We start from the raw sequence: 20,087 nt of genomic DNA on the forward strand, positions 1-20,087 counted from the left end.
GGCGTTCCCGACTTCTATCTTTGCTATCTGGTGGCCCACATACATTTTGCACATTACTGGTACCATACTGCCAAACGATACAATTCCTTAAACCGGAGCGTTAGCAAACTACTACTGCATCTCTCTCAGTCTTATTGCACCTTGGACTACTGAACACACCAGTCAAAATACATACACTTCCTACGACCTGGTGGGCATGGACCAAATTGCTCCGATATCTGGGCCATGATACCGTTTACGCACCACACATCCCCCTGGCAATAACCCATGGCTCCCGCTCACTTGTGAACAGTTGACAGAGTGTACCCCTATGACCCAGCAATTGCCAACTACTGGAAAAGTTATCTAACGCAACGCTCCGCACGGTGGCAGGTATAACTGAAAACAATCAATTCTCTAATATGGATAGATACATTCTACACAGATTGTTTAGATCTACATACTACATTGCCAGCATACCCAGTGGAGCCTAAGGAATTTCCCCCCATAGTCCCTGATCATTACAGCTCTTGATTCCACACTTATCCTCGCACTTATACTGTTCTTCACTGCAACTCCAACTTAGTGAAGTGGAGAAATCTAGGATTGCATGGGAAAGGGACTTGGGATGCTCTTTACCTGATAAAACTTGGTACTACTGCTGCACGCAAACTAAACTAGTGTTGAATAATTACTGTCATTAACTGCTACACTTTAAGTTCCTACAGTGTGCAAAAGTCACCCCTCACGCCCTTGCCAATTTAGACCCGAAACGATCTCACTGCTGCCCTAAGCGTGTTGCTGAACTTGCAGATTTCTCACACCTGACTTGGTCGTGTCACATCATCTAAACATATTGGCAAGCCATTTACACTACCCTACCCGCATGATTGATCTGGAGATTAAACCTACCCCACCTTCAGGCCTTGCTAGGCTTTGTCAAGCCCTTACCGCAGTCTAGTCGATGCTTCACTGCAATAGCTTTTCTGTTATCCAAACAACAAATTGCCCTGCACTGGAGCAGTGGGGTGCGTCCCATGGGCGTGGCCAGGCTACGTGATCTTATCCACTGTTACACCACCAGCGAAATCTATGCCTCTATGCAACCCCTGAATTCCCACCCTAAGGACATTTGGCAACCCCTGAGGTCTTATCTTTTAACACAGGTACCCCACCCACACACACACACACACACACACACACGCAGGACTGTAACCCACCACTATCACCTGAATTAACCAGAGCTAGCAGCCCACACTGACGATCTCATTTCTTCACAACCTGCCCATAGTATCTGACTGACTTGTGGACTTGTTGTAACTAAAGTTATACGTTTACCAGTTGCCTTGTGTAATCTTGCTGTTACTCGTGTGTTCAAAAAATGAAAAATAAAGTTTAAAAAAAAAAAAGCTGCGAAACACATTGAAACAGATGCACAAGTGTGTCCTTCGGTTTGAAACAATGTTTCAGTAGCTGTCGTGGTTGATCTAAGGGAGTAGCTGTATCACTGTAAAAGCGTAATTAGTACCTTATATGTTGTTCACCAGCCTTTTAACGTGTGCTCAATGGAGCTCTGCATACTCTAGTAATTAATTACATAAGGACATTTTTGAACCTTCGGCAAGCAATCAATACCACAGTGTCAACATAGTTTAGGAACATTCAATTTTTGTTTAATATGTGGACCTTCCTTAAATTATGCAGCAGAATGTAATAGGGTCCACCTACACTCTTCTTAAAATAATAAAAAAAATGAAAAACATTTTTTAAAGGGTGTTGCGTTAGAATTATAGACATCTCCAGTAGACCACCAATGACATGCAACTTTGAAATCTTATCTTCTTGAATTGTTAACTTTGTATGAACTCTGGGAAACGTATGCAACCAGACTTAATACCGTGTGTGATTATAGGCAATAAAAGTAGTACCCAGTCATTCAGTGATAGTATATGAAATGTTAACATTATGGTATGGAATCCCTAACTGAAAAGAAACAAGTTGACCTCAGCTTATTTCTTGATTAGTTATATATGTTTCAGAATGGTATATCTATCAATCAATGATTTGAGAGCTCTTCGACTCAGGGATTGACTTATTAGTCACTTATGTTAGTTGGACAGGGAGTCTAATGATCATATATTGTGCATTTGTTGTGTTATACTTGGACTAAGAATTAGGTATTTAAAATCAAAATGTGGCTGACTTGCTTTGTTTTAGTGGCTGTACTCATTGTGTGATTAGTTGGGTTACTACATTTATACCCTTTATCAGGCGGTGGCTATGGACTATTTTGATTCTTACGGTCAATGTTAAGTTATCTAGGGGGTACAATCGGTATTTATTTATAAAAGATGTGGGCTATACTGCGACTACCCATCTTTTACATATCTATGGATGAGGGCCAGATTAATCCACATTATGTTTTCTCTTGTATCACTGAGCTACTTTACATTGTACTTTTTCCACGAAATTATACCATAAAGTTCTACTACTACAGTATATGAATAAGAGATTCATTATATAGGTAACCAAATGCTAAGTTTCTGTCATTATTATTTCCCATTTTCAATGTGTGTGTGGTTTTGACAGCAACAGAGAAGAGAGGAGAAGAACAGCAGCACATGGCAATTTAGGCTTATGTCACCATGTTGCAGAGAACTGTTTCCCCTGAGTTGCTCTAGTAAGAAGCCTTGATAGTTAATTGATGGCAATATGCGTGTGGGTTAGCCCACCTAATTGATCACTATGTCTCTAACAAGTACATGCCTCAAGAATTCCAATATCACCTTAGCCCCAGTGGAACGTGCCCTGATACCAAATGAAGGTTAAGTTCCATGTAGATGTTAGCAATGGCTGCTTGATGGCGGTATGAATAAAAATCAAGCTCTGGAGGCCTCTCTACATGCCCCAGGAACCCTGTCTGCCAGAGCCTAGTGTGGGTGTCCCGTTGCACACCCAGGACTCCCACAACAAACAACATTGAGAGCTACAGGGCTGCATTCTGGGTACACCGGGAGCCAGCGTATCTCCAGCTAGGCTGGAGCAATCGGTCTTTCTCTGCCCACAACAGCAGCGGACAGGGAAAAAAATGCGTGCTCCCACCTGGCGGAGTAGGCACATTTTTTCCCTGCCCACGCTCTTGGAAGCAGGAAAACTGTGTCCCAGTAGTGGGCTTGCCTAGACACAGCAATGTAGGCAGCCTCATGTAATGTAGTCCCAGGGGCTTTACAGGCTAAGGAAGGGGACTGCACGCCCCTTCCCCCCACTTTTTTTTTTTTTTTTTTTTAATTAGGAGCCCCAGCGGATGGGGTTCCTGAGGCCTCAGAGAGGAGAGCGGCCCACGTACCCTCCCCTTTGAAAAATATGATAAACCGGTGGGGATGGGGTCCCTGGGGCCAAATAGAGTACTGCGTGTATGAGGTCAGGCAGCAGAGCAGGGGACTCTTTAAAAGAAGTAAACGCTATCCCTGTTGTAATGAGGGCAGTGTGAACATGAGCCCCCACAGACAGACCTAAATGTGCATGCACACCTGACCCACTTGCAAAACTGGGGCATGTATCTTATTTATTTATTTTTTTGCAAGTCGGTCAGGTGCCCTTGAAAAACAGGGAATGTCTGGGCTAATCCGGAACATTTGTTCAACCTACCCTTTAAGCTGACTCCAAATATTGTATAAAGTTTTGAGCATCTGGGATAGATTGGTCTCTGGTTTCTTCTTAGGTGCCTCTTTAATAAGAGAGTCAAGTAAATATCATTCTGCTGTCGCAGAAAGGCAGACACCAGGATCATGATTTTGGGTAAGATCTCATTGGGGCAATTAGGCCGAAAGTATCCTGTACAAGTATTGTGGGTTTCCAATTATAAAACAGAGGTATTTCCTATATTTCTCCTAAATGAATATATGGAAGTAGGTGTCCTGAAGGTCCACAGACGAGGCACCAGTGAGAGTCTTGGAGAAAAAATATACCCGACCTTGAAAGACTGGAAATGGAAAGCCTTTGAGAGTTGAAGAAGATTGGGACGAGGACTGTCTGGTACCTCCTTATTGCCTAGCAATGTGGCTGTGACAATGTCAGTCTTTTGCCATTTCCTTAGCTCATGAAGAGACTACTTGACATGTGCATTCTTCTTATCATAGGTGTCCAGACAGTAGGCCTCCTTCCCCAGGGGTTGGGAGGGTCTTGGGGGGTGAATGTCAATGTGCTCTGCAGGAAAGCCACCAATAATATCACCTGCTGAGCTGGCACCTTCCCAGGTATGAAGACAACACTGTCCATGGGGGCCCAATACCTGCTGTCTATTATTCATGATGGCAGATTCAAACGAAGGCCTCAAATAGCCTTACCCTGCTTGAGATGCTCTCAATCTGCATTAGGGGTGCAGTGGTCTCAAAAGAAGGGGTGGGTGGAGCTTGTGGAGCTTCACTTTGCAGAGTGCGCTGCTTGTGTTGGAATTTAGTGGAGGTAGCACTGAAAAATCAGAGCTAATAGCACCATGCCTGTGTTAGAAAATGGCGCTACGGGATGCCAACTGTCACTCGCATTTCTGGAGCCTTGCAGGAAAATAATCTGCCACATGCTGATTGGCGGAATTTGGCCAGAACTCTGTTACAACAGTAATACAAAGTAGCCCAATTCCACTGGCAAAATGGAACATTATGTCCATCCCTACTCAAAAGATAGCACTTCTAAAGCCATGGTTATGGAAGTGTCTGGTGAGGTGTGTAGGAAGGTAGCCTCTTTCTAGCCTTGTTACCCCCACTTTTGACCTGTTTGTGAGTATATGTCAGGGTGTTTTTACTGTCTCGCTGGGATCCTGCTAGCCAGGGCCCAGTGCTCATAGTGGAAACCCTATGTTGTCAGTGTGTTTGATATGTGTCACTGGGATCCTGCTAGCCAGGACCCCAGTGTTCATAAGTTTGTGGCCTATATGTGTTCCCTGTGTGGTGCCTAACTGTACCACTGAGGCTCTGCTAACCAGAACCTCAGTGTGTATGCTCTCTCTGCTTTTAAAATTGTCACTGCAGGCTAGTGACTAATTTTACCAATTCTGATTGGCACACTGGAACACCCTTATAATTCGCTAGTATATGGTACCTAGGAACCCAGGGTATTGGGTTTCCAGGAGATCCCTATGGGCTGCAGCATTTCTTTTGCCACCCATAGGGAGCTCAGACAATTCTTACACAAGACTGACACTGCAGCCTAAGTGAAATAACATCCACGTTATTTCACAGCCATTTTACACTGCACATAAGTAACTTATAACTTAATGAAGGTTAGGTGCAAAGTTACTTAGTGTGAGGGCACCCTGGCACTAGCCAAGGTGCCCCCACATTGTTCAGGGCAATCAATTTCCCCGGACTTTGTGAGTGCGGGGACACCATTACACGCGTGCACTACATATAGGTCAATACCTATATGTAGCGTCACAATGGTAACTCCGAACATGGCCATGTAACATGTCTAGGATCATGGAATTGTCACCCCAATACCATTCTGGTATTGGGGGGACAATTCCATGCATCCCCGGGGCTCCAGCACAGAGCCCGGGTACTGCCAAACTAACTTTCCGGGGTTTTCTCTGCAGCTACCGCTGCTGCCAACCCTCAGACAGGTTTCTGCCCCCCTGGGCAGCCTCTGCCATCTTGGATGCAGAGGTGTGAGGGCACAATGGACACCTCTGAGTGGCCAGTGCCAGCAGGTGACGTCAGAGACCCCTCCTGGTAGGTGCTTACCTTTCTCTGTAGCCAATCCTCCTCTGAGGGCTATTTAGGGTCTCTCCTGTGGGTATCTCACGAGATAACGAATGCAAGAGCTCAACAGAGTTCCTCTGCACTTCTCTCTTTGACTTCTGCCAAGGATCGACCTCTGACTGCTCCAGGACGCCTGCAAAACTGCAACAAAGTAGCAAGAAGACTACCAGCAACATTGTAGCGCCTCATCCTGCCGGCTTCCTCGACTGTTTCCTGGTGGTGCATGCTCTGAGGGCTGTCTGCCTTCACCCTGCACTGGAAGCCAAGAAGAAATCTACCATGGGTCGACAGAATCTTCCCCCTGCCAACGCAGGACCAAACTTCTGCATCACCGGTCCTCTGGGTTCCCTCTCATCCTGACGAGCGTGGTCCCTGGAACACAGGAGCTGGCTCCAAGTGTCCCCAACAGTCCAGTGGCCCTTCTGTCCAAATTTGGTGGAGGTAAGTCCTTGCCTCCCCATGACAGACAGTAATCCTGTGTACTGCGTGAACTGCAGATGCTAGGGCTTCTGTGCACTTTTGCAAGACTTCCTTTGTGCACACCTAGCCCAGGTCCCCAGCACTCCGTCCTGCAATGCCCAACTCGCTGAGTTGGACTCCGACTTCGTGGGACCCTCTTTTGTTGTACTGCGTCGATCGCCGTGCTCAGATCTTCTGAACGCCTGTTCAGGTGCTTCTGCGGGTGCTGCCTGCTTCTGCGTGGGCTCTTTGTGTTGCTGTGCCCCCTCTGTCTCCTCCAAGGGGCTACCTCCTGGTCCTTCCTGGGCCCTGGCAGCAACTGAAACCTTCAACCGCGACTCTTGCAGCTAGCAAGGCTTGTTTACGGTCTTTCTGCATGGAAACAACTCTACATCCTCCAGCACGCCGTGGGACATCTTCTGACCAAAGGAGAAGTTCCTGGCACCTTCTGTTGTTGAAGAATCTTCGGCTTCTTCCACCGAGAGGCAGCCCTTTTGCACCTTCATCCGGGGTTTAGTGGGCTCCTGCCCCCCCCATGGACACTTGCGTGACTCTTGGACTTGGACCCCTTCCTTTGCAGGCCCTCAGGTCCAGGAATCCGTCTTCAGTGCTTTGCAGTCAGTTGTTGCCTTTGCAGAATCCCCTATCTCGACTTTACTGTCTTTCTAGGGTAGTAGGGTAACTTTACTCCTACTTTTCAAGGTCTTGGGGTGGGGTATCTTGGACACCCTTAGTGTTTTCTTACACTCCCAGCGACCCTCTACACACTACACTAGGCCTGGGGTCCATTCGTGGTTCGCATTCCACTTTTGGAGTATATGGTGTGTGTTGCTCCTAGGCCTATTGTCTCCTATTGCATTCTATTGTATTCTACAGTGTTTGCAAAACTACTGATTTTGGTTTGTGTGTATATTTTGTGTATATTACTTACCTCCTAAGGGAGTATATCCGCTGAGATACTTTTGGCATATTGTCACTAAAATAAAGTACCTTTAATTTTAGTAACTCTGAGTATAGTGTCTTCTTATGATATAGTGCTAAGTGATATAAATGGTATGGTAGGAGCTTTGCATGTCTCCTAGTTCAGCCTAAGCTGCTCTGCTATAGCTACCTCTGTCAGCCTAAGCTGCTAGAACACTTCTAATCTACTAATAAGGGATAACTGGACCTGGCACAAGGTGTAAGTACCACAAGGTACCCACTATAAGCCAGGCAAGCCTCCTACAAGGTTCAGGTCCTCAAGATTACTAATACTGGCCTCAGGGTCTGTGCTGGTTTCCTGCAGGCAAATACTCTTCTGAAGGAGGGAGGAAAAAAGGTTAGCAAGGATCCTCTGGATGGATTCATGGAAAAATTGTCCATTCCTGATACATCAGCTGGAGCACTCAGAGGAAAGTTTGGGAAAGGGACATGTAGTGCTGGTTAAATCAGAGGGACTGATTCCTCTGGTTGGTCGTCTGGTCCCAGAAGTACAGAATGCTGGGCGCTCCCCCAAACATGTTGGGGCTCTATACCAGGACCTGAGGCTAGGTGACCAAGGGCTCTCCCACACCTTCATATTTCAGTAAAGAGTCTGATCCGAGGTGCGAGGACAGCATGAAGGCAAAAACATGAAGCCCAATATGAGAGGAGCTAGGAGGGGGCATTGGCTCCTGATTCAGCTGCTCCTGGTCTGAGGTCTTGTATGAATCTGATCTGTCTGCCACAGAGTCCAAATACCTTAAGGTGAAACAGCCAGGGGAAAGACCACTGGGAGCAGAGTCTTGATGAGGCAGACTTCGAGTGCTGGAAGATAGTATCAATACAAGCGAAGAGTGCCTACTCTTGCTCCTCCGAGAAGTTGGTAGTAAAAAAAAGATGTTGTGCCGACTACTCCCTGGTACTATGTGTCTTCACTGTCAGAAAGGGCTGATTGCATGCCTTAACTCTTGGAAAAGCCAGCTGAGCTCTTCTTGCACCAAAGTTGTCGTTTACAAACAGGGTATTGATAGCCCTCTCAAACTGTACACTGCATAGCGTGAGAAATAGCAGCAACTCAAGGGGCAGAGCCAGGAGATAGCTGTAACAGATTAGCCTGCACTGTAACCCAAGTCATCCACAGAAGAAGATACTCTTAACTCCCTGCTGTAAGTTACTAGAATGAACAAAGACTTGGTCCTCTGACCTGCACCTAGAAAGAGTCTGACTTGAACTCATAGGACAGCAGGCCAACATTATAACCTGGACAAAGAGACTAGCTACATGCTTACTACAATGGTGGCTTCGAAGCTGTGCATTTAGAGAAGGAGCTAAGGAACTTTCAACTTCCCTGGGGTCTTCTGAACCACTTACATAGGGCCAGTGTGTGACTGCCAGATGGGTGTCCACAGGGAATACCTTACTTCGCTGCCAGAAAGGAAACTTGGTATCACAACCAGAATTTAAGGGTATGTCCCACCTCCTGACTCTTCTCACTAATGATGAAACCCAACATCTCTTTAGGAATGGCGAACTATTGCGTTTCTGTAAGGCAGGTGTAGGGAAGTACCCTCTTTTTGGCATGGTTGCCCCCCACTTGTTGCCTGCTATAAATATGCTTAGACAGTGTTCACTAGGATCCTGCTACCCAGGACTCCAGTAATTGTGTGCTCTCTCCCTCTAAACTTGGTTGCCTAAAAATGTGCACACCCCACAATTAGCATCCTGGTGCTCCCTTCAAAGTTTATAAGTCCCTAGTTTATGATACTTAGGGACCCAGGGCATTGGGCACCAGGGGTTCCTCATGGGCTGCAGCATGTATTGTGCCACCAATGGGAGTTCACGTAAAATATGTCTGCAGGCCTGCCACTGCAGCCTGCATGAAAAGGTGCATTCACCCTTTCACCACAGGTCACTGTAAGTCACCCCTACGGTAGGCCCTCCTAGCCCAGCAGGGACGGTGCAGGTCACTGTGTGTGAGGGCACCCCTAAAGGAGCACAGGTGCCCCTACGAACTCCAGTTCCACTACACTGGACTACTTAAGTGTGAGGAAGACATTTTATCCATGTACTGGAATACTACCTGTGTCCAGCTACACAACAGTAACTCCAATCCTGGGCATGTTTGGTATCAAACATGTTGGAATCATACCCAAATACTGTTGTGAGTATTGGTTGTATGATTTCATGCACTCTGGGGGGGTCCTTAGCGGACCCCTAATATTGCTCCTACCAGTCTTCTGGGGTTTTCTGGGCAGCCCGCACTGCTGCCACTCCTCAGACAGGTTTCTGCCCTCCCGCTGATTGACCAGCTCAGGCAGGGGAAGTCAGAGCAAGGATTTCCTGTGGAAGAGGAAGGCAACACCCTCCCCCTTGGAAATAGGTGTTACAAGGCTTGGGAGGGGTAGCCTCACCAAGCTACCAGTTTGGCGCCCTCCTTGCATAAACCAGTTTGCACCAGTCCAGGGACCCCTGGTCCCTGCTCTGACACAAAACTGGACAAAGGAAAGGGGAGTGACCATTCTCCTGTCCATAACCACCCCAGGGGTAATGCCCAGAGCGCCTCCAGGTGGCCACTTGATTCTGCCATCTTGCAACCAAGATGTGCAGAGGCCCCTGGGGGCATCTGAGTGGCTAGGTTAGGCATGTGACGTCACAGCCCCCTCCTGATAGGTGGTTTCCTTTCTAGGAGAGACCAAACCCCCTTTTAGGGCTATTTAGGGACTCCCTTGAGGGTGGGTCCCCAGATTCGATATGCAAGATTCTACCAGGGATCCTCTGCATCATTTACTTCATCTTCTGCCCACTGGAACCGCAACTGGACTCTTCAGGAACTGACAAAGTTGCACTCTGGCAACAACTTTGCTTTGCAACATGGTTTCTTCAGCTCTTTCCAGCAATTGCAACATTTCCCCGGCTGTGCATCCTCTGGGGCCGACAAGACTTCAGCCTGCACCAAGAAGCAAGAAGAAATCTCCCTTGGAGTGAAGGAGTCACTCCCCTGCATCCGCAGCCACCAAATGCAACGAATTCCGGCTGAGTTGATCTGCTCTCCTGTGGAACTGCATGGGTCCTACATCACAGGTGGTGGTCTGGAGTGGTCCCCTTGGTCCTCTCTGTCCGAAGTCTAACTTGGGAGATGGTAAGCCCTTGCCTCTCCTTGCACGACAGTACCCATGTTCACTGCGACTTATACAGCTACAACGGCTTGTTTGCTTCTGCTCCAAGGGATCTTCAGGCTCCGAGTAGCCCCGGCCCCCAGCACTTCTTCCTGCAAAGCACAGTTGCGTGTCGGCTGCTTGACTCATCTTCAGGGTGTGCTGACTGGGCTTCCTTGCGACTTACTGTGCCTGCTGCCAGTGGGTTGCCTGTGGGGGCTGTGACTATTTCTGTTGGCTCTCCTGACTGCTGAGGGTCACCTCGGACTCCCCTCCACGGCTCGAGTTCCCTGGGCCTTGCTGGTCTTCAGCCTTGCAACTCTTTTTTTGTTCCTCTTGCATTGCCAAGGCTTGGTGGTAGTTCCCCTGAATCAATGACTATCTGCGACTCAACAACCGACGTGGGACGCCATCTGCACCACTGCAAGAATGTCTCTTCAGCTCCTGGGCTCCACAGCTGGTCTTCTTCTCCCCTTGTTGGTCATCCAGCCCACACTGGACACTCTATGGTGGACTGGACTCTGTCCCCTTCTTTTGTAGGTCCTTTCCTACCGGAATATACTTTAGACTTCTTCGTATCTGGTCCTGTCCTTGTACAATCCTTCTTCCAAGTCTTCCCGTTAGTCCTTGGGATGACCAGGTACTTACCTCTGCTCTCCTGGCTGCTGGGGGTCACTCAGCTACTCACCTCTTGGGGGTTCCTAGATCTTCTAGCGCCCCTCTAACAACTCCACATCCTTGGTTGGGGGACTGTATCTCGTATTCCACTTTCTTAGTATATGGTTTGTCCTTCCCCCAAGGCCCTTGCTATTTTTAGTAAGTATTGCCAGTGCTTGTTGTTTCTATGTTATTATCTGATTGCTAGTGTGTATATAATTAGTGTATACTTACCTCCAGTTGGGGGGGGGGGAGGATTCCTATAAGTATTCTAGTGTTGTGTTACTATAATAAAGTACTTGTATTTTTGTAACACTGTGTGGTTGTTTCATGTGTTTAAGTGCTGTGTGACTATAGTGGTATTGCAAAAGCTCTGCATGTCTCCTAGATAAGTCTTGGCTGCTCATCCACAGCTACCTGTAGAGAGCCCAGGCTTCCTATACACTGTTCACACTTCACTAATAGGGGATATCTGGCCCAGTATAGGGTGATAACACCATAGGTGTTCATCACACACCAGGCAAGCTTCCCACAGCAGGTTCCAGGGGAACCTCACAGTGATCCTGCACACAAAGCCCAGTCCTCAAACATGAGACAGAAGTTCTACATGTCAGCTATTGCAAGCAGCTGATGGCATGACGCACATGGCTTAAAGCCAGCCAAAGCATTGAATCAAAAGTAAAGAGAATCGAGGGAAAAAAGAATGAAGTTGATAAACAACACAAAAAGTCCACAATACCTACAACTATTTAGTTAGGACTAACGCAAGTAATTGGCCGAATGTGAGAAAAGCAGAGAATTAGCAAGGATGCAGGTTTGTGTGTACAGTATTGCTGTGCAAACTTCTGTATTAACCACTTCAAAAACTGTTTCAGATCCCACTATTATATGATGGCATTACCCACATGTTAAATATGAGGAAAAAGCCAGGACCCAACAGTCACGTGATACATATGTGGACATATGGGATAAGATCACTTTTGGTATGTTATAAATATACAGAGTACAATCGGAGGAGGTACGCATCCACCTATAAGTATATTCAGAAGAAACAGAAGGATCTGTTGAGGTTTGCATGAAAGTCGCTGAGCCTGTTCAGAACTGTGGGTCTCTTTACAGCTATCTGTGGGTATCCTCTGAGGTTATCAGTGTAGACAAGTACTTATGCCACAAATGATAAAATGTTTAGAATACCAACGTCATAACAGTACCTGCTCGAATGACTACTTTTAGGTCGCAGAATGGCTTGTTACACATCTATATAGGACTACAGCAATGCTGATTTATAGAAGGAAGAATATTCACACTTAAATATCTTTCATTTTGAGATCACTATTGTTTAAGTCACCATTATTTACTTGCAATGCAGCAGAGAATGCCCGTCAAATGAGTAACATTAAAATATTAGCGTACCTAAATATGTAATTAATGCCTGAACAACGTTGCTAGCAGCAGAATAGATACTGTGATTTTTTGAGTTTAGGTTGTTATCGACGATTGCAGGAAACAGTATATTGACCACAGCAGACAGACTGTCTTTCAGCAGAGGGATGATCTTCTGCATTGTTTCCAGAGCCAAAAGATTAACTTTACTGTTCGAGTCATGAAGACGTGACTTGAAAGCATCAAAGATCTGAAAAAGTAGAACACAGCCTTTAATGCATCAGACCTACATACCTTTTTCTCTTCCCAATGTAATTCATGCAGTGTGGACAATCAAAATACAACTTATTCAAAGGTCAATTCTCTGTGAACAAAAGTACTAAAACTTTTAAATAGATTTTTGATTTCAGTGATTGTGTCAATTGACACATGTTTTCACTGAACCAATAAAAGCTTTTAAAGATGTGACCCCTGGAATTTCCAGCAATTTAAAAACAGTAGCCATAAGACCACACATTACACATAGAGAAAATAAATTGCAGGTTGCTTTGAACCACAACTTAGCATTTGAATTTACATTCTTCTAGGAACAGGCACAATGTACTACACCTCAGATTGATGTTTCGTTTTGTGAAATATCTTTTTTTATTAGAAACATGGCAAGCAATAACCAGACAAGTAGATCACATACTATCATACCTCGATAGAGCAAAAAACAGTACAGGCAGCACAGTGTTGAACCTTTCCCTCTCCCCTGCCCCTCGGCTTTTCTCCTATTAAGATTGTGGCAATTGGACTGGATCAGGGAGAGAGCAAGACCCCAGAACAAGCTTCAGTGTGGGGAGCGGTGAGACCCACTCCAGTCAGCTGTTTCAACCAACTTTTCACACCCTCAGTGGAAACTCTGGGTGCCCGTATCAACAATAATGAGGTAACAACCCGAACTCTTTTTTTTCACTCTAACACCACCCCAACTGATTTGGCTCCACTGTCATAGCCTGGAGAGCGGTTTTGTGTCAGAAATAATTATATTCCTTACATAATTTTCCCATGTTTCCTTATTACTCAGAAATCGTATCAGATATTCTTTTGTCTCAACATCTTTTTGATTTAAATATTTATTTGGGAATTCATGTATATACTATTAAGCTGCAGCTATTGAGGCAGGTTGCAATTTATATCCCTTTGTCGCACTAGCGTTCTCATAAAACAGTCCTCTGATCACTGTACTCTAATTGTTTTAGCTAATATCAGATTAGTACCTGAATTATTGTTTCTATCAATATATTTCACCTGTTTGGCACATTAACCAAACTGCCACCCAGGAATGTTACATAATCATATTGTAGGAAAGTACCGTCGTGCCTGGCATGTTACCCCCATATTTCACTGTATACATGTTGTTTTAGTCTATGTGTCACTGGGACCCTGCCAGGCATAAGTATGTGCCCTGTATGTGTTCCCTGTGTGATGCCTAACTGTCTCACTGAGGCTCTGCTAACCAGAACCTCAGTGGTTATGCTCTCTCTGCTTTCCAAATTTGTCACTAACAGGCTAGTGACTAAATTTACCAATTCACATTGGCATACTGGTACACCCATATAATTCCCTAGTATATGGTACTGAGGTACCCACGGTATTGGGGTTCCAGGAGATCCCTATGGGCTGCAGCATTTCTTTTGCCACCCATAGGGATCTCTGACAATTCTTACACAGGCCTGCCCGTGCAGCCTGAGTGAAATAACGTCCACGTTATTTCACAGCCATTTACCACTGCACTTAACTTATAAGTCACCTATATGTCTAACCTTCACCTGGTGAATGTTGGGTGCAAAGTTACTTAGTGTGTGGGCACCCTGGCACTAGCCAAGGTGCCCCCACATCGTTCAGGGCAAATTCCCCGGACTTTGTGAGTGCGGGGACACCTTTACACGCGTGCACTATACATAGGTCACTACCTATGTATAGCGTCGCAATGGTAACTCCGAACATGGCCATGTCACATGTCTAAGATCATGGAATTGTCATTCTGGCATTGGGGTGACAATTCCATGATCCCCCAGGGTCTCTAGCATAGTACCCGGGTACTGCCAAACTGCCTTTCCAGGGTCTCCACTGCAGCTGCTGCCAACCCCTCAGACAGGTTTCTGCCCTCCTGGGGTCCAGGCAGCCCTGGCCCTGGAAGGCAGAACAAAGGACTTCCTCCGAGAGAGGGTGTAACACCCTTTCCCTTTGGAAATAGGTGTGAGGGCTGGGGAGGAGTAGCCTCCCCCAGCCTCTGGAAATGCTTTGATGGGCACAGATGGTGCCCATCTCTGCATATGCCAGTCTACACCGGTTCAGGGATCCCCCAGCCCTGCTCTGGCATGAAGCTGGACAAAGGAAAGGGGAGTGACCACCCCCCTGACCTGCACCTCCCAGGGGAGCAGCCCAGAGCTCCTTCAGTGTGTCACAGACCTCTGCCATCTTGGATTTAGAGGTGCTGGGGACACACTGGACTGCTTTGAGTGGCCAGTGCCAGCAGGTGATGTCAGAGACTCCTTCTGATAGGCTCTTACCTCTCTTGGTAGCCAATCCTCGTTCCTTGGTAGCCAAACCTCCTTTCCTGGCTATTTAGGATCTCTGCTTTGGGGAATTCTTCAGATAACGAAGGCAAGAACTCACCAGAGTTTCTCTGCATCTCCCTCTTCACCTTCTGCCAAAGTATCGACCGCTGACTGCTCAGGACGCCTGCAAAACAGCAACAAAGTAGCAAGATGACTACTAGCAACCTTGTATCGCCTCATCATGCCGGCTTTCTCGACTGTTTCCAGGTGGTGCATGCTCTGGAAATCTTCCCCCTGCTAACGCAGGCACCAAAAAACTGCATCACTGGTCCTCTGGGTCCCCTCTCATCCTGACGAGCGTGGTCCCTGGAACTCAGCAACTCTGTCCAAGTGACTCCCATAGTCCAGTGACTCTTCAGTCCAAGTTTGGTGGAGGTAAGTCCTTGCCTCCCCACGCTAGACTGCATTGCTGGGTACCGCGCGATTTGCAGCTGCTCCGGCTCCTGTGCACTCTTCCAGGATTTCCTTCGTGCACAGCCAAGCCTGGGTCCCCGGCACTCCTTCCTGCAGTGCACAACCTTCTGAGTTGTCCTCCGGTGTCGTGGGACTCCCTTTTGTGACTTCGCGTGGACTCCGGTTCACTTTCCTTCCAAGTGCCTGTTCAGGTACTTTTGCGTGTGCTGCCTGCTTCTGTGAGGGCTCCCTGAATTGCTGGGCGCCCCCCCCCCTCTGTCTCCTCCTCCAAGTGGCGACATCCTGGTCCCCAGCAGCAACCAAAAACCTCTACCGCGTCCCTTGCAGCTAGCAAGGCTTGTTTGCGGTCTTTCTGCGTGGAAACACCTCTGCAAGCTTCATCGCGACGTGGGACATCCGTCTTCCAAAGGAGAAGTCCCTAGCTCTCTTCTTTCTTGCAGAACTCCAAGCTTCTTCCATCCGGTGGCAGCTTCCTTGCACCCTCAGCTGGCATTTCCTGGGCTCCTGCCCACTGTCGCAACTATTGGACTTGGTCCCCTTGTCTTACAGGTACTCAGGTCCGGAAATCCACTGTTGTTGCATTGCTGGTGTTTGTTCTTCCGGCAGAATCCCCCTATCATGACGTCTGTTCTCTCTGGGGGTAGTAGGTGCACTTTACACCTACCTTTCAGGGTCTTGGGGTGGGCTATTTTTCTAACCCTCACTGTTTTCTTACAGTCCCAGTGACCCTCTACAAGCTCACATAGGTTTGGGGTCCATTCGTGGTTCGCATTCCACTTTTGGAGTATATGGTTTGTGTTGCCCCTATACCTATGTGCTCCTATTGCAATCTATTGTAATTCCACACTGTTTGCATTACTTTTCTTGCTATTACTTACCTAAATTTGGTTTGTGTACATATATCTTGTGTATATAACTTATCCTCATACTGAGGGTACTCACTGATATACTCTTGGCATATTGTCATAAAAATAAAGTACCTTTATTTTTAGTACTTCTGTGTATTGTGTTTTCTTATGATATTGTGCATATGACACCAGTGGTATAGTAGGAGCTTTACATGTCTCCTAGTTCAGCCTAAGCTGCTTTGCCCTAGCTACTTTCTATCAGCCTAAGCTGCTAGAAACACCTCTTCTACACTAATAAGGGATAGCTGGACCTGGCACAAGGTGTAAGTACCTCTGGTACCCACTACAAGCCAGGCCAGCCTCCTACACATATGTCTTCTGCTTCCAACATTAAAGTAAACCATCCCCCTCTCACATGTTCTTACACCCTTCGCCAAAATACATCACACTTACTGTTTGCCAATTTTCCCAATTTGCCCTCATAGGTTGCGATGTGGGTTTCAAGATTATGACAGCAATATTTGAATAGGACTCATTCCCTTCATCAGTACAGACCTTTTCTAATAACATTAAGCTATTCTCATCATGCTAACTTGCTGTTCACCTTAAACCCTCCAGATACTAATTTATTTTAAACTTCAGAAATAGAAGTTCTATTCTTGGTCACATTTCACGAACTGTCTGCATTTGTCGAGAATGTAGCATGAATGTTAGTGCTGTTCATCTATAATCAACTGCCTTGGTACATCACATTTTATTTTTCATTCCTCCACTTCTTCCTTTTCCCCTCTATCACATTCTCACCAAGATCTAGTGCACTCACATCTTTTATAAAAGATCTTTAGAGCTATCTCAATTGCACTGTGACTCACATTTCTCCTTTTAAATATTACTTGTATCTAAGACTGCCAGTTTCAGTTTTACTGATTTTTACAGCTAAAAACAGATAGAAAATCAGTGGGTTTCCAAGATGTATTTATTTGTTAAAAATACGGAAAATGAGGATTCTTTTGAGTGACTCCTCATGCTCTCATTCACAAATTCCATGTCAATAGCAGTGTAGACTGACAGCATGGGGAGGTACAAAAGTTATATTTCCTTAAATGACTGCATACCTTACCATCTGTTTGTGTTATATTGGTAATATTTTCATGTGGGCATTTCTTTTTATAATTATATTTGACTGCGTAATAAGCTAAAACCAGACAGGCAGCAAAATAGGAAATCACATTTATTGGTGCAATAAATGTGACAATACTAGTTACAAATCCATTTATTCACAAAACATGAAATAAATAGTGCTAAATATCTATATGATGGGCAAACAATAAACATGGATAAATACAGACGGAAATGCAAGTAAACAAATACCATAAAATGGAGTCCTACTTATATCTCTCTCTTCACTCTACACAGATAAAATGGGCGTTGGCTCTATTTATTGAGGTTTTACGAACGTTTCTGTTCTCATTATTACTTTATGATTAGACCTCTTGCTTTTATGTAATACCATTTTATTAATGCTTATTGATTATCTATTTTAATTCAAATAGATATTAACAATATAGCTCTCAAGTTGTTATTCCCGGTTTGGTTATGATTTTTCGTTATTTCTGTTTCATACATATTGCTTATTGAGTTTTGTGACTATTGCACTGGTGAGCTGCTAACTCCTACATACGTTATATGTCACAGGTCTCATATGTGATTGTAATATGTACTATCTGTAGACCAAAAAATGCAATAAAAAGATTCAAACAAAAACAATATAGCTCCCAACTAATTCTTATTTTCAGTTTTTTTCTTACAATCGATTTCTTCCTGCCTTGAGGGAACGGCTTTGTGCTGGATAATACACATTGCCTATGTGGGATGAAATTTTCTTTTTGTTGTATAAGGATTTACATTCTGGCACAAAATGGACTATCAGTGATTCAACTGATGCACTTAAATTAAGACCACAAAGTAAATGTTTAATAATATCTACGGACTGCGGTCAAATTTTCATATGGGTGCCTCCAAGTAATTATATTACTGTTACCCCTCGTTTGCAGACGTTATGGTATTACGATATATAATAGCAGAGGCGAATTTCAGCTCCAACTAAATCAACTCATATTTAGTCAGTTAAGCCACATCCTCGAGATGGCTGCATTTTGGCTTGTGGAAGGAAAAATCTTCTTCCTAAGCGTGTCCAACCTTTTGGATTCCCTATCCGAGGTGCGGAAAGGAAGGCACCCTGGGAAGTAGAGACTTGGATAACCAAGCTCTCAAGGGTGGGATGTTGCGTCAAAGCTTGGGTCCCCTGGAGAGGGGCGATGCCGACGGGCAATCGTCCTGTTCACAGGAGCCTGTGTTGGGTTTGGACCAGGTACTCAGTAGGACATTGGTGAGGGCTTTATTAAAGGGGAGCCTGGGTTCTGAGGAGGAAGCTCCAGGTTGAAGCACCTGTCAGAAGGTTAGTCCTGACTCAAGGTTCAAGACCTCAGATGCTCTTTGCACCATCATGTGATAGGAAGCTCCCTCCTCCATAGCCATGATAGGAGGATAAAGCATGCCAGAATAAGGAGAATCATCTAGGCCGCTGGCCTCACCCAAGTCTGTACGTCAGTCCATAGGGTCTTGGAGCTGGTATTCTAAAGGTTCCAGCGACCCCTCCTATTCCTCACCGTAACTTTGCCATTAAGATAGGGGCTCGGGATCCGACATAGGAGCCAAGGCTCCTGCCAGCGTCTGAGTTGGAGTCGTAAGACACCCACCTGGCTCCGTGTCAGAGGCAGGAATAGGGATGGCATCGCATGTGGACAAGGGCGGAGTCAGGGAAGGTCGGGTGGTACGACTGACATTGTTCTGGATCCAGGACTGGATCCATGGGTGCCCCTCAGCAGAAGCTAATGGCACAGAATCTGAAGGGGTCCCTTCTGACTCTGTGAGTCCAGAAGGTGCTCCAGTGGTGTCAGGCTGCCCAAAATGAGGAACATGGCCTTGTAAAACTCTTGGAGTTGGGCAGGGGATGTTCTGGCTCCTCAGAATGAGGCCTAGGCTGCTGATGCCCCCTCGTCGGCTGATGGACAAGAATTTAAAGAATGCTTTGACTTCTTGTGCCTCGACTTACGATTGCCTGAGGATTTGGAGTGGGACGACGATGAAAGACACCTCAACTGATCAGGGACCTTCCTCTTGATCGGGGCATTGACTTGTGCGCAGTTGAATTTCGAGCCTCCATCAGCTTCAGGGAGCGCTCCCTCAAAGGCTTCGAATGCATGGCCTGACACTCAGAGCACGACTATGGGTTGTGGTCAAGATCTAGTTACCAAAGACACACGAGGTGCGGATTTGTCATGAACATGTCCCAATGACAGGAACCACAGGGCTTAAACCCTGTCTTCCTCTACGCACCACAAGTTGAAAACTCGAAAAAATCTTCAACAAAAGACAGTCAAAAAATGACTGAGGGGTAGCACTCTTTAGATCAGCTCCATCTGGTGTGGAAAGAAAAGAACTGATGTCAGCTTGCTCGTCTGGCACATATATATGATCTGCGATGTTATAACCGGCGCAGACGCCGCCTGAGGACGTGGAGCCGATCAATGCCACATAATGGTGCACAGTGGTACTGCTCAGAAAATTCTCTCGATCCAGTCTGATACCTGGGGGAAATTCACAGGTAAGAACTCTGCAACTAGAAGTCTCGATCAAATGCTATAGTTAGGAAATGGGAGTGTGAGAACAAAAGGACAGAACTCCATAGCGGTATGGGAAAATCTTTATCAGAATTTATCAGTAACTCTGATGAGAAGTTCGCTTCATGGGACACCTCTGAAGATACAGATCTAAAAAAAGGGTATATAAAATAAGGCTACGGAAACA

At 46.0% G+C, this 20,087-nt stretch overlaps 1 protein-coding gene across 2 annotated transcripts in view; it reads right to left on the reverse strand.

Moving 5' to 3' along the window:
- The window catches only part of TOGARAM1 (TOG array regulator of axonemal microtubules 1), a 489,673-nt gene that overhangs the window by 28,603 nt on the left and 440,983 nt on the right, over positions 1–20,087 (reverse strand). For both annotated transcript variants that reach the window (XM_069208622.1, XM_069208621.1), the window contains one exon: positions 12,380–12,599. In XM_069208622.1, coding sequence (XP_069064723.1) covers positions 12,380–12,599 — 220 coding nt within the window. The remainder of the gene's footprint in view (positions 1–12,379; positions 12,600–20,087) is intronic.

The sequence above is a fragment of the Pleurodeles waltl genome, chromosome 9, assembly GCF_031143425.1.
Source record: "Pleurodeles waltl isolate 20211129_DDA chromosome 9, aPleWal1.hap1.20221129, whole genome shotgun sequence".
In the NCBI taxonomy this organism is placed as follows: domain Eukaryota; kingdom Metazoa; phylum Chordata; class Amphibia; order Caudata; family Salamandridae; genus Pleurodeles; species Pleurodeles waltl.